Here is a 16,166-nt window from a genome sequence, read left to right on the forward strand (position 1 = left end):
AGTGTAGGTATGTGGTAGGTATGTTGTATGTATGTAGGTATGTTGCATGAAATGTATGTTTGTATGTGTATTAATGTTGAATTACTTTAACAATAAAATAATAATAATAATAATAATAATAATAATAATAATAATAATTCAGTGAAATGAAAGCTTGAGGGCAACACAGCATCACATTTCTTTCACCTTTCTATCAGTTCCATTCAAAAATATTCTTTCAATGTGATCATAATAGGCATCACACCAGTACAATATGTTGTTTTGATAGTCCAGAGTTAATCCATTTGGCCACAACATCCTTGATGTAACAAAAATCTGTCGGTGGTAGCCATCCATCCATGCCTTCTCAATTCGTCCCACGCTATCGTCTATTTCATCTTCTTCCCAGTCTGTCCAATACATCCAGCTATGAAATGATAAATAAGCATCCATTTATTATTTGAACCAAATTGCAGAATGCCTTCCACAGAGATGCAGTAGCTCCACTGGGTTTCTACTTTAAGCCTTCTTAATGCTTTCTTTCTTCCTGTCAAGAGCAATAAATGAGTAACAGAGGTAATCCACCAAGGGGGGCGGGGGGAGAAAAGCTACTCCTATGTGACCTGAGAGAATATAATCAATTATATGATTACAAAACTGAATTGATTGACATGGAAAGTTGATGCTGTGCTAATGAGCTGCTTCAAACTTTACATAATCACACTAGGCTTAGGAAATCTCTTTCTCTTAACTGGCAAACTGACTTTATCATAAAGGAAAGAATTATGCGATGATTGGAGAATATGTATTTCTAATACAAACTAATTTAACCATTTTCCCAGTTTGTGGAAATTTAATGACTAGGTATAAAGTAGTTCTGCAACCGGGAATACTCCCCAGCACTCCCATTAAAATTGTTTGTTTCCATAAAAGATTGTGAATCATCTCCCTTTTTATTATACAAAAAATACTATGTTATAATCAGGAGCAAACACTCTACACTATGGGTGATATGCAATTGAGATACAGTAGACCCACTGAAATACATTGACTTAAGTCCAGTTTCAATGTATTGGATATGACTTACAGGGCTGTATTTTGAAATAAAATGTTTAGGATACCCTATACCCTGTAAGTCGTTCTCTAAGTAAATCCACTGAAAAGAGGGGTTGAATTAGCACAAGATATTAAAAACATAGGGACGCGGGTGGCGCTGTGGGTAAAACCTCAGCGCCTAGGACTTGCCGATCGCATGGTCGGCGGTTCGAATCCCTGCGGCGGGGTGCGCTCCCATCGTTCGGTCCCAGCGCCTGCCAACCTAGCAGTTTGAAAGCACCCCGGGTGCAAGTAGATAAATAGGTACCGCTTACCAGCGGGAAGGTAAATGGCATTCCGTGTGCTGCGCTGGCTCGCCAGATGCAGCTTTGTCACGCTGGCCATGTGACCCGGAAGTATCTGCGGACAGTGCTGGCTCCCGGCCTATAGAGTGAGATGAGCGCACAACCCTAGACTCTGTCAAGACTGGCCCGTACGGGCAGGGGTACCTTTACCTTTACCTTATTAAAAACATATAGGGATGTATTTTGTAATTATATCCAACTAAGTTTAATATTTTGGCAAAATTAAGCCTCAAAATCATAGAAAGGAGGGAGGGGTGCTGTGGAAGATGAAGCAACTGTCTAAAGTTCAGGTCCCACAAAGGCTCAAGAACCTTAAAGCTGTTTGGAAGGATAGGACCCACAACATGATATTTTGGAGGAAGACTCTTGAAGGTTTGGTTTGTTAAAAGAAAAAAGAAAAAGTTATCTCTTAAGAAAGATACACATGGAAAGCAACAGGTTTTTAACTATTTATAGACAGGGAAAATATCAGTGCCTACAGAATTCTAAGACAAGTTCATCAAGGAATAAGTTGCTGCTGCTGTACAGCATGATGACAGTACAGATAAAAGCAAAGTTTAGCAGTCTAGATTTCTGAATTCTATTACAAATTGGCACCAGATATTATTTGGTCTTATTGCAGAACTGAGGCCATGTCCCACATGCATGTTTCATAAATTCTGATGCAGCTGTGTGTCTGTGTGTATGTTTGATGCCAAGCATGTTGAAAGACAGCTTATGCGATTGACGGTCAGACTACTGAACATCCATTCTGATTTGTTTATGGGTCAGTTGTATTACAATGATCATTCATCCTGATTTGCTTGTGGGATGTTTACGTGTTTCTCCATTTAATCATTCATTCCACACTCTTTCCCCCATTACTTTCCTAATAGCAACAAATCTTATTTTTTAAAAAAAGAGAGAATTTGTTGTGCACGGATAATGTAACACTTCCATCCACTGTAATTGCACAAACTTGAATTCCTGGTATGCTCTTGAATTCCTCCCCTCCCCCCCCCAACAGTGACAGTCTGGAGGCACTCAGCTGCTTGTGCTCATCTGAAGGCACCTTTAGTGAAATCTTTATGTCAGCTATCTTGAATTGAAGTAAATAACCAGATCAATATACTCTTTGCTCTTCTCAACACTACAATGAATCAATAGCACTTGCAAACATTTATTTGACTTGTTAAAAGGCCATTGCTTAAAAATAGTCCTCTTTGTTTTACAGTTACCACCAGTCACGTCCCAAGCCAGGCTCAACCCAAGTGGCACTAATGCTCACATCTGGAATTAATTAAAATACAGGCATAGCTCCAACAATATTTATCTGAAGCACAAAGAGAATTATAATGCAGTAACTAATATTCCTTTCTATAAAAAAATAACCACGTTATTTTAAAAAATACAAATGGGGGAACTGGCTGCTGTTAGGCATAGGATGCTCAAATACATAGATCACAATTCTGCTTAACTAAAATAGTTTAGTAAATGTGTGTCACAACACCCTTTTTTCCAAACATTCCCTTTCTGAACTATATAAGCTTAGTATTATGCTACAAATCTAGAAGACTGCAACCCATGAACTGGAACATTTCATAAACACAATTGCCAGTGTCAATTTGATACAGGTTCAGCTCACATTTCTTCTATGTAGTTTAAGTCAATATAAGCTTCTTGTGGAATAGCTTGTGTTCAATCAAGTACTATGTAAAGGTGCAAACCCTGGAAAAATGGGAATTAGCCTTACCATAAATTTCTGTTTAATGATCTGGATGAAAGGCATTCCTCCTATGGGGAGGCAGAGTCCTCTCAAGGCTTTTGCTTCCTCTCCAGGCAGAGGAATCATCCCCACTGAGTATAGACCACTGGTTCCTGAAGGAGAAGATCCTCCTGAACATCAAACGTCCAGGGAGCCTGCACCATCAAACTGACTAGATTTGGGAACCAAGCCCCCCAGGCCACCAGAGTCACCTCTGTTTGGGCTTGATGGACTTTCTGCACAGTTCTCTGAATCAAACTAAAGCCAGAAATGCATAAAGTGATCCCAGATGCCACTCTGTTTCCAGTGCATCCAGAAACAAAAGTGTGAATTGAAGGTGCTTAGCTGAACATTGACCCAGCTAGCACGCCAAAAAGTAGAACCTCATAGGGTTCAGATGCCACTATACCTCTTTCACTGTTATTTGGCTCAACAAGTCCACTCTTTCAGATGTTCTGTCTTCAGGCTGAGTAGATGACACTGAAAGGTTTGCCGAACTCAGAAGTTTGGATACCTCTGACATCAACATGCAGTATCATGAGCCTCCCTATCTACTGACATAAACCTTGGCCAAATTGTTGTCAATCCAGATCAAACCAGAACAAAGATAGCATCCCTGGTCCTTCAGAGTCAGGATACTGCCCAAGGTAAACCATTTTCAGTTTCAGAACATTGAGGCCCATGTGGACGTTTGCACTGGAGAAGGTGCCCCCCCCCCCAGCCAAAGAGGTTTGATCTGGGAGTGAGAACCACATAAGAGGGCACCTCCAGGGACACTCCTGCAGACAGATTATGGGGTGCCAGCCACCAAGATAGCTCCCTCTTCAGTGCAGATGGAATCCCCACCATCTCATACCTCTTAGCTGCAATGACATATTGATATGACCTGAGCAGCTGATGAAGTGACCAGATATGAAACTGAGCTCATGGCAGGAAAACAAAGATTGATAGCATCAGGCCCCGCAGATAGGTAGATTCTATCAGAGTGCTTGGCAAAGATCACAGAATGACATGTAAGGTCATCAGAAGCTTGTCCACCCATTCCGGCATCAGACATATCGAGAAACATTTCGTGTCAAGCTCCAAGGTGCCTAAGAGACTTGAGTGGGAAAGACGACACTCTTTTCCATGTTGACCAAAAATCCTGATTCTTGCAGACAGGTGACTATTGTGTAGGTGTCCTGCATGCCCTGATTCTGAGAAGGGGTGTGCACCAGAATGTCATCCAGTTATGAAGGGACACAAATGCTCCTAGAGCATAGATGAAGTCCTTCACCCAAGAAAGGAACCAAGGAAATTTCCCCTCCCTTGGAAAGGCAACTGGGGGACCAAGACTCCTGGAGTACTCATTCCTGTCCTCTGCTGGCTGGAAGCTCTATATATGACATCAGTCAGAAGAGATTGTACAGCCACACACATCCTGGTGTCAGAAAGGTCTCCAGAGGGGCAGCCGACAAGTGAGAGGAAGCCATTGGAGCAAATAGAACCACTTTCTGCCAACTGAAGAAAAAAGGTGGGAAAGCCACTGCTGTGTATCAAATGCTGCAGCCACTTCTTTTCAGAAAGTACTAGCATGCTTGCTGAGAAGTTAAGCTGGGACCACACAAGCTAGCCAACTTGCCAAAAATTGAGGGGTTTAACACTGGTGGCCACTCTGAGGGTACTTATTAAAAAGACCCCTGGAGGGTTAAGTTCAGTCAAATGCAACTATGGGGTTGTGGCACTCATCTCACTTTCAGTTTGAGGGAGCCGGTGTTTGTCCACAGACAGCTTTCCAGGACATGTGGCCAGCATTCTGGTACAACAGAACACTGTCACGGAAACGCCGTTTACCTTCCGGCCATAGTGGTACCTATTTATCTACTTGCACTGGCGTGCTTTCGATGTGCCAGATTGGCAGGAGCTGGGACAGAGCAACAGGAGCTCACTCCTGTTGCAGGTATTCGAACTGCCGACCTTCCAATCGGCAAGCCCAAGAGGCTCAGTGGTTTAGACCACAGCGCCACTCATGTACTTATTATAGGCCTGCTATCAAGAGAAAAAAGGAGCCAGCCAAAATCAATGCATAAATGGCACTCCCACTTAATGGTGGTTCTTTGTAGGATTTGCCAAAAATCTGTTGATGTGTAGCCAATTTCCCCGATTGGAAAAAAGAAGTTGATGAAACTGGCCCTTTGTGGATATAATGTCCACAAACACACACCCTAAAGGAAAAACACCTGCAAAGAATCCCAGAGGGTTGGGAGTGGGGGAAAAGGACCCAACGTTTTCTCATGACAAACCAACAAACAACCAGGAGAGAAGACAATAATTCATAAAACTGACAGGAGATTAGTGAGTCACAGGAGATCAGTGGGGGGTTCAGGAAAATAGTCTGAAGGAAGGTAAAAAACAACAACAATAGTCTGAGAATCTTGTGTCCTGGTTTTTACCTTTTGAAATATGGCAACCCTGCCTTGGGAAAACCTGCTCGAAGCCTCCAAGAGGAAGCATAATCTCATAGGAAGAATGTCTTCCATCTCTATAGACTAGTTGGTATATAGTTCATTATTCGGTCATATTCTGGTTTACTTTGGTTCTAGAATAGCATGAAGGTTCATTTGCTATACACTATCTCACTCACTCACTATTTTAAAAAATCTGGTGAACTTGAATAATGAATAGTATAGAAAGTGACTTGCTGTCTTGTAACATTATTTTGTAAGGTTTTTAATATGCATATTGCAGCTTATAATATACTAGTTTCTGATCTTTTAAAAATTTGCTTAATAAGAATATTACTATAACTATCTTGAAACTAGTGGAAGCAGCAAGGAAGGCTGTTTTATAAAGTATATTCACTTGAGACCATGATCCATTAATTTTGAAATGAACTGTTCTTTGAGTACATGTTCACTACTGACTGCTGTCTCCTGTGCCCCAAGCTGACAAAGCAGAGCAAAGAGCATTCTGATTAACATGAAACTCATAACTTCTTAACGTATCTATCATTTCTCGGTTCTCTAAATTACTATCACACCACTTTGTGTAGGGGTGGGGTGAGGATCAGTTATTTGCACACTGTCAGATGAATGCTCTGGCCTGATTTCCCCTGGGCAAATTTCTCTGCTGTAGACTTGCACCGAGAAAACTTGCTGCAGCCAAACACTGTGCTTCTCTGCTCCCAAGGCTCTTCTACAGCTGCAGAAGAGATGGGCAGAAAACTCAGCACAATTTCAGCTGTATATCTCTGCACCTTCAGCCCTCTGTAGCATGGCAGACCTAAACCTAAATACTGACTCTTCAATTAGCTATTGTTCCCCATTATGTCCAAACCAGGTTCAGAGCAAGCCAGGTTCTTTAACCTGTTTTATTTCACAGGGGTGCTAACTTAAATAAAATGGGGGGGGGGCAGCACAAGTAAGCCCCACCCCACAAAATCAATCACAAGATATGGTGCACACACACACCATTTGAATGGCTAATTATGTGCATGTCTTCGGTTTAAATATATGGCATTTCCTATTTCCTATATCCTCTTTTCCTATATCCTCATAGAACTCTAGCCCAATGGTTGCCATTAATTTGATTCTGAATTGATTTTAGAATGTATTTTAATTAATTGACTGTGATTTTATATAAACTGTGCTATTTTTACTGTTGTTAGCTGCTCTGAGTCCTACTTTGACTGGGGAGGGCAGGGTTCTAAATAAAAATATTATTATTGTTGTTGTTGTTGTTGTTGTTGTTATTATTATTATTATTATTATTATTATTATTATTAAAATGGTGATGGTGATTGTTTCTTGTTTGCAAGGTTGGCTTCATTTAAGCTTTGGGGTTGATTTGCTCACCCCAAGGTATCACCTGAGCTGATATTTTCCAATCACTTCATAGTGGGATACATTCAGAGGGTGATATTAGATTCCTTTGCTACCAGTCTCCCATGTCAGGTTTTTCCAAAACTATTCAGTCCAAACATATAGTGGTCAAATCTCTCAGTGTATGTCAGCCCCTATTAAAAGCTTCAATCCACCTGGTCTTTGACAACTGACATCCTCTTTTAAATTGCATAAAAATGAGTTGAAACTAGGTGCTGGCAAAGTCACCTTGTAGTGGGGCAAAAGGTGCTGTGATTCCATTGGTAGTTCAACTCAATATTTATGCAATTTAAAAAGACGATGTCAGTTGTCAAGAGTTAGCTATCTTGCTGACAGAGTTCAATGAACACTATTGCATACTAGGAAGGCTAATACTAAAGTTGTGTCTTTAAGTAGATGGAAGCATGATGTTTGTGACCAGTTTAAGATTATAAAGTCAGTATTTAAATTCAAATTCTTAGAGGGACTATTGAAAAAACAGGATATTATAACATATTAACATACAAAGCAGCCTTATATTGAATGTGACCATTAATCTATCTAGCTCAGTATTGTCTACCCGGACTGGAAGTGTCCAGTAAATGCTGAGTTTTGTGTTTGAGATGAAGTCTTCAATGTGAGTAAATAGCTACTACGCAATCTTCTATTATTGTAACAATCTAAAAGGTTTCAGTATTTGACTGTTTTTGAATCCACCTGTTAACTTTGCCAAATTGGCTCTTAAACTGTATTTGAGATAAAATAATATAAACAATTAAATAGTAATGTAGATTTGTTCTTCACCAATTTGGTCTTACTTTTCTAAAGGAATTTTTAATATTACTATATTGTGCAATCTCCCTGTTGGTAGGGTTGGAATATTTTCAAAATCACAATATTGGACTAATTGACATATTTGCTGTTTTCCCTCTAATCCCTATTGTGCTCCTTCATATCAGTTTGACTCTTCCCTTCCCCTTCTGTTAAAATAGCCCAATTTTTAAAAACAATTACCATTTCACACTCGCAAATTATATACATACAATGCATGCATAGTGCAAGGTACACTCTAGAAGCTGATGTCTACTCCAGTTTTACTCCATTTCCTGCCGGTTCCATTCTAGGCAGTGATTTTTATTCCAGTTCCATTCTATTCCCTCCCAGTCCATTCCCACTTACAGCATTTAGGATGCTAAGTCAGATCTTCAGTGAAAGAGCACAGCTAGCCGCTGAGTTTTAATTCCAAAACTATATATTAATTGAGTGAGTGAGTGAGTGAGTGAGAGTGTGTTTGTATGTGCGCGCGTGTATGTTTAATAATGTTTTGAGCTTGGAGCGAAGAAAACTAACCTAGCAGCAAACTGCATTTCCCCACACTCTTGGTAACTGTGCATATTTTATGCACAGTTACTAGTAGATAATGCTGCCTGGATACAAACAAGGGGAGTAATGGTGGGTGAATCACAATGGAGAACCCAACTTTGGTGGTCACAAAAACAGCAAACTCCCAAGCATTATCCCCATGGACATTTAGGCATACAGTTCACTTACATCCACTGAAATATCTAGTTTAATAGTGCGGGAGAATATTATTGGGGGGAGGGAGGTTAATGGTGAAAAGGGGCTAAATTTTATTTAAAATTATTTTTTAAAAGCTTTCATACCCATTGACAGGATCCACAACAATTCCTCTTGGGTGTGACATGTCTCCTTCCAACAGAATCTTCCGACTTTGAGAGGCTTTCTCTAATCTGGCAACATTAATTGTTTTCCTGTAGCCATCATTTGTCCAAAACAGATTATTTCCAAGCCAGTCTACTGCAATGCCTTCTACATTATCAAGATCTGTTTAAAGAAGCATCAGATATATTACACATGATATATTGCTAATGTTGTTATATATTTGTCATGCTTTAAACTAGTTCACTTTATCTTAAGAGTGCATACTATGAAGGAAGGAAAACAAATTGATCCACTGTAAAAAGTCCTAAATGTGTTATAACATCCATATGTGAAATATGCAAAAAACCAGTGTGGTACAGTGTCTAGAGCGCTGGCTTGCTGGCTTCTTATTCAGTAACAGAAGCTACTACCTGGGTTGTGAGGCTAAACTGCCATGCAGAGCTCGTTCAAAAAAGAGAAATAAATATTTGATCAAAACCAAGAATATAATCACTTCTACATAGTCAAAGAAAGAAAGCAGAATCAGACTGCAATTCTAGACACACTTACCTAGGATTATGTTCCATAGGACTTACTGCAACTTATGAGAACACGCAAAGGATAGCACTGTTAATTATACAGTGCACACAGAGACATATATATGCACTGCCCTTTAAGGGAACTGAGTATTATACATATTTCATTATGTCATGAATTCAGTATGTAAAGCCAAAAGATGTGGACAAGATCATTTATTAGAATGCATGCCAACAGACTAAAGATAATGCAGACATCAAGGAAAGGAAGGGAAAATATTTCTAAAGTGTTTTGGCAAATTCTTCGCAAAATTTGTAATGGTCCACTGTAAAGGTAGGGAAAGGAAAAGACCTAACTAAAAGCAACTGAAGATTCGTACTTAGCTCTTCTTAATAACTGTTGTCAAGGAAATCGGTTTTTAGCTTTCTAGGTACATTGAAGTTTTTCAATGGACGCCATCTGTGTGTGACACACACACACACACACACACACATCTAAGTTTTTGAATTAAGCAAACCCTTGGGATAACACTGTAGTAGCACAGAAAGTCACATGGCAGGCATCTGTTCCAAAAACGCAATATAAGGAAATTAAGAATAAGCATTTAATGAATAAGGCTGCAAGCAGCTTAGGCCTTTCAGATCCTTAGAACAAAGGTTTTGAGGATGTTTATTTTTTTTTCAATAAAAATACTCTGTTTTTGCTTTCCATTCCCCCTCTTCCAGTGGTGTAGTGGTTAAGAGCGGTAGTCTCATAATCTGGGGAACCGGGTTCGCGTCTCCGCTCCTCCACATGCAGCTGCTGGGTGACCTTGGGCCAGTCACACTTCTTTGAAGTCTCTCAGCCCCACTCACCTCACAGAGTGTTTGTTGTGGGGGAGGAAGGGAAAGGAGATTGTTAGCCTCTTTGAGACTCCTTAAAGGAAGTGAAAGGCGGGATATCAAATCCAAACTCTTCTTCTTCTTCTTCCAATATATTTCCTGACTGGCACTAGGCTTGACAGTACCCAAAGTAATTAAATATGGCAGGTATAGCAGTAGGTCTGAGAATGGATTTCAGAATGGATGGTGACATGTTTGTACATTCCTATCTACTAGATACTTTTTTCAAAAAAAAATCTGCAAAACTTGAATCCCTGTGTCAAACTAAAATTCTTCTCCATCTTATGATACTTTCCACCCAATGGAAAATGAGTGAAATGTTAAGGGTAGACTTCTATGTGCACTTACTTGGGAGTAAACTCCATTTAACTTAGTGGGAGCTATTTCTCAATAAACATAAATTGCATCAGCCTAAACATATCATTAATCATGACTGCACCTTTCATTGTCTACACTTCAAAGTAACAGTACTGTACTCCTCAGTTACTAATCCAAAAATGAAAAACTTAATTAGTTTCACTTTGGAAAAAGAACCTATTAAGGATACTCTTTATATACACACATACGTTGTCTTCCCTTCTCTGTTGCTACACAACCGCCTCTAATGGCCTTTCCAGTTTCTCTATTTGATCTCTTTTAGTCTAAGATCATTTTAACCCAGGCCACAGACAGAACAGATAATCAAAGCTGCTGGAAAATTGCAACTCTTACTAAGCAAGTACAGAAGTATTGCTATGTTGTAGGCATCATTAAGCAGTGCCTGTGACAAGTACACCTCACAAGCACCTTCCTTAGCAAATATAATGAATGCTCCCCCTAAATTAATGGGCTTTTCTACCTGTTCTCTTTCCCTCCTTTTTCATTGTAGGTTATGTTACAACACGGGGGCATACAGGTGGACTAATAAAGGCTCAGACAACTTTTAATTATTTCTGTTATCTGCGGCAGGCAAAGCGGTGGGCTTAATGGCATGACAGTGCCACCACTGCAATCGGGACTCAGGATGGAAGATGGCTGGTAGTTAAATTGATGAAGCATCCTAAAATGGCCATTATGCGGCTGCAGTGAAGCTGGCTCAGAAGATCCCAGGTTGGATAAGTCCCTTTCTGCCCTGTTTCAAGTTTGGCATCCCTCTGTGGGAGAAATTATCCACTCATTCGAACTCTGTCCTCACAAGGCCAGCACAAGGTGGGTTTTTTGTGCAGCCTCAGTAATAGGCTGGTCAATAAACCAAGGCCCCTCAAGACAGATGCGCTGTGGGTGGATACAGGAAATTGGTTTCATCATTTTCTATATGATGATGCATGCAAGGACACTCCTGATCCACTTCAGGCCAAGTTGGCCTCAGTGGCCACTAGTATCAGGTAATTGACAGGTGAATGGCCTTACTCATGTGTGAAATTTGGCATGGCAGGGATGAGAAGATAGGATCTGGCCCACCGCTCAGAAAACATTCTCCGCCCCTGACTTAGACCATATACTGATGGACCCTATACATACGGTACACAAATGATGTGTAATATAATATACAAAACAGGAACCAATGGTCCAGATTTGTACCCCATTCACCTATTATTCATCCCTGTTTTATATTGTTCAGACCATTCAAATGCCGTCAGATTATCTTAACCAAGAGAAGAGAATTTAATCAGAAAGGAAAAGTGAGGGCAACCTAATATATAGGAATTCTGTAAATAAAAAGAATCTCATTTGCAATTAGATTTGTTCTTTGTTTTGATGCTGGGCAGAAAGAGAACTGGAAGGAAAAAAATTAAAAAAGTGGCAGGAATATTTGGAGGCAGGGAATATTGCTCCAAACAAGTCACACCAGCAACCAACTAGAAGGAAAAATAGTATCAAGATTCTGCCAGCTGCATTATAGAAAGAAAATGATGCAGAGGGGAGAGGGGAATAGATCATTTAGATCTACTAGCACTTATTAGAAATCAGTGCACCTAGTAGTTAGTTTGAAATGTTCTAATTTTCCTTAATCATAGATTAGCACTGTGTTATAAAGAATCTGTCTCATGATTAGAAAATGATTATTTCATAGTAGCTGAGAAAAATCTCATTACCATGAAAAATGCAATGAAGTTTTCATGAAACAAAAGCATAAAGACACAGAAAAGTATTCACTACTGTACTCCTGGTCAGCTCAGCAAGGGCTATGAAGAATAGCAAATGAGATCAGCAAGGAAGGAATTAATTCCACTGTCACTTAAGTAGCAGAGCTTGAAATGCTTTTCTTTGAAATGGGAGTTTAGATATAATCTGCTGGTGAGTGAAGCTGCTTAGATGATTGACTGCAACATTTCTTCGGTATGTACAATTTGAACTAAAGATGTCTTGGAAATAAGCTCCCTTGTGAGCTTGGTACCACTTGATGCCTTTGATGTATTGAGGGGGGGAGGAGAAAATCCTTCTCTGGGTATTTGGGCCATGCAGGATGTGTTAAAATTTGATACACTAATGACCATAACATGCACCATGCATTTTGCAATAGTGTTTTTGCAGTTCTTGTAGGCTTATCATTAAACAATTCTATTACTTTGCAGGGGTGGGGTGGGGGAGATAACTTTTTAAAATCTAGAAAAATGCAGAGCCATAGAGGGTGAATTTAGGGATCAGGAAAAATGCAGAGCCATAGAGGGTGAATTTAGGGATCAGAACCAGGATACCTGCCTTGTATAGATCTATAAGATCAACTGCACTAGGGATGGAGAACTTAGGACTGGGGGTCAAATACAGCCCTCTAAACACCATCATCCATCCCTTGGGATTCTCCCTATGCCACACTTCCCAGCCAGATCTTGCCCCTTCAGGTCATATTCTGCACTGGCTTTGCATCGTCCTTGAAATGCCCCACCCCCATGGAATGTGTTCTTGATCTCTGATATTGCCTCCTTCTTGCCTGACTGTATGTAGAAACTGGCCTAACACATTGCTCTCCCCAGTGTTGCGGCCCTTCCCACCACTGGCACGTCCTGCACATGGCCCCTGGAATGTGGCCTGTGGACTGAAAAAGGTTCCCTATCTCTGACTGTGATCATCTGGAAACATTTTACTCAGGGCACCACACCTTACATATGGCCACGAACCCCAAATAGGCACGTTGTACACCACTTAGAAAAATTTAAAATATTAAGCCACTTAGAAATACGTTTTGAAGAAATGAAGTGATTTAAAGCAGGATTTCCCAAACTTGGGTCTCCAGCAGTTTTTGGACTACAATTCCCATCATCCCTGACTACTGGTCCTGCTAGCTGGGGATGATGGGAGTTGTAATCCAAAAACAGCTGGAGACCCAAGTTTGGGAAAGCCTGATTTAAAGCATCGAAACATGGACACAAAGTAGGTGCCAAGTTCTTGCAAATGCTCAGGTGAAATTTTATGTTTATACGAAATCCTTGTAAGTTCCACCTACCATCCTTCAAGATTGTCTCCCGCTCAGAGCCATCAATTTTTTGACGTCCAATCAGGAAGCTCGTAGTGTCAGCAAAGTATATGTAATTGGTCTCAGCATGAAAATCCAGAGCACGAGGATTAACCAGGTTTTCTATGGGGATCATATATTCATCAGCTACTTTGGTATTCAGGTCCATTCCCCGTATTATTCCCGGGCGTCCCTTGCCATAAAACAGGAACAACTCATTCTTTGGTCCTGCATAAGAAAGATTACAAACATAAACCACCAATGCTGCCTAATTTCTTTACACTGAATACTGTCACTGTTTAATTAAATGGTGCAATTAGTGTTCCCCCCCCAAAAAAATCTAAACCCAAAATTAAGCTCCCAAATATTCTGAATGTATCTAAACTCAATATGACTGGTTAATTGCATTATCTTAATTAAAACACAAATTACTTCTGTGACTGAGTTATATCTAATTAATCACTGCCTTTTCTGTAACAATACATGTTTCCAAAACCGAATCGACCATAGGATAACATTAGAGCCAGGGTAAAATGGGCTGTTATAATCTTTCAGGCATTCTCCAAGTCATTAGGATCTATTACCAATACCAGTACAGTAAACTTTAGCAAACAGACAAAAATGTGCAACGCAAAGGAGTGCAATTTCAACTGTTCATATCTGTGCAAATGATGCATTCTGCCAAAATGAAAAACATAACATACAAAAAATCAATCATGTTGTTTCTTTCTTAAATAGTAGCCCATTTTGTAACTTGGGGCCTTGAAAGAATTATGAAGTCTCCTTCTGTATAAACTACACAGTATTTAAGATCTTCCACTTAACACTGTGAGCATGTTTTTGTAGAGCCATTTTTGTCCAGCAAATAGAACACTGGACTGGATGCCTGCATTTAAATAATTTCTTACTTAGTCATCTCCTGCCTTTTATAAGCCATTCCCTTTTAGCCGTTCTGAAGATCGCTTCACAAAGCTATGTCCCAGATTGGAATACTGAAGTGTTTTCAGTCAGAGGCTGCCATTGAAAAACGTTCTGAAGATCAACTGGCACAGAGCAGCCTTTGCCAACCTTGTGCCCTCCAACTTGAACTGAGGTTGAGCTGTAGTCCAAAATATCTAGAGGCACCCAGGCTGACCAAGTGTTTACATCACTCTCATGCCATTTCAAGTGCTTTGGTTGCTCATTTGCTTTTGGGCTCATTTCAAAGTGCTGGTTCTGACCATTAATAACTAAATGGTCTGGAATCAGGATACCTAAGGAACTTGCTCAGATGGTATCCCATTGCCATCTCATGCATAACGAGTGAGGAAGCCAGGCATGGTCTTTTTCTGACAACAATATTTAGGCTGTGGAAGTCTTCATCAAAGGTATTTGCATACCTGCCTCAATGCACACCTTTTGAAAGGCGAGCACTCAGAAATACAAGGAAGCAAACCTTCGCTATTTGGAAAACCTTTGGATAAAATTAAGTATGTAGCTGTCAACTTTTGTCTACATTTATATGGGCTTTGTCTTTATCGATTTGGTAAACTTCTGCTTTTGTGAACTGCCTTCAAGATTATTGCAGGAAATGTGAAATATTAATCTTTTAATGAGTAAAAAGAACAACAGATGCTATGGACTACAGCCAGTACAAAGGAGGAGGAGGAAAATGCTTCTACAAAGCTACCTGAAAGTTTCCACTTAGCAAAATGTTGAGAATATAATGCTGTTGCCATGAGCTCTGGGTCAGCATGATTTCGGTGAAAGCAAAGGAAGTGCAAACATTTCATGTAATTTGCATGAACCAAATCCAGTTTATAAAGGCAGCAAATGTATTAGCATATGTAAATCAATAAATTATAGGACTTTTTTGTTGTTACAAATTAATGATGACTGAGAGCCCTTAATGCAGCCTGAGAAGGATTTTGTAGGATTAAGACAAAGACTTATCACAATAGCATATTGTAGGAGACAAGGATAACTAGATAAAGCAGAATGTTTCAATTGCTGTTATCATTCTGCCACAGGACTAATTTACTCACCTCTGCTGCTGCAAAGCCAAACCCAAGCCAAAAAACTTACACCAGCAAATAAAAACAGGATGGGGGTAAAATGGCAGGTGCATATTGTCAAGCACATTTCATCAACTATCACTTAAGGTTAGCACTGCTGCTGTTGTTGATGATGATGTTAATTAACACTCAGAATCCCACTCTGAAATATTAGCTGCTGGCAAAGTGTTTGATTTTAAACAACATACTTTTGCATGACCTGCCATCACTTCCCAAGACGAAACCCATCCTGCAGCGACAAGTCCTGGCTTTGTAGCTGCTGCTGAGCAAACAGATGTGTGAGCAGCCCCCTGGCATTCCATATGGGTCTAGTTCACATGCATGGTTCCTGACTGCAACAAATGAAAAACAGCAGGTTAGAAATCCTTTTATAAAGCATCACTGTCATATGCATCAGTGTGGAGAGAGAACTTAGGTGACAAGACACACTTGAATGCCACGTCATTGTTGCCCCCCCCCCCGGCCACACACACACACACATACACACACACACACACACACACACACACACACTCCCAGCAGCAAAGAGGGTTTAATAAAAGGGAGGCAGCATGTAGTCCACAAACAGTAAATACTACCTATTTGGCTGGGACACAGGATAATCTTTATGGATTCAAGCACTCGTCACATATATATT

At 40.1% G+C, this 16,166-nt stretch overlaps 1 protein-coding gene across 3 annotated transcripts in view; it reads right to left on the reverse strand.

Moving 5' to 3' along the window:
• LRP1B (LDL receptor related protein 1B) overlaps positions 1 to 16,166 on the reverse strand; it is a 782,700-nt gene that overhangs the window by 224,400 nt on the left and 542,134 nt on the right. For all 3 annotated transcript variants that reach the window (XM_079992449.1, XM_079992450.1, XM_079992448.1), the window contains 4 exons: positions 15,718 to 15,861; positions 13,467 to 13,703; positions 8,627 to 8,807; positions 187 to 406 (listed from right to left, as the gene is read on the reverse strand). In XM_079992449.1, the coding sequence (XP_079848575.1) occupies positions 187 to 406; positions 8,627 to 8,807; positions 13,467 to 13,703; positions 15,718 to 15,861 (782 nt within the window). The remainder of the gene's footprint in view (positions 1 to 186; positions 407 to 8,626; positions 8,808 to 13,466; positions 13,704 to 15,717; positions 15,862 to 16,166) is intronic.

This window comes from Podarcis cretensis (genome assembly GCF_951804945.1).
Source record: "Podarcis cretensis genome assembly, chromosome: 1".
Classification (NCBI taxonomy): domain Eukaryota; kingdom Metazoa; phylum Chordata; class Lepidosauria; order Squamata; family Lacertidae; genus Podarcis; species Podarcis cretensis.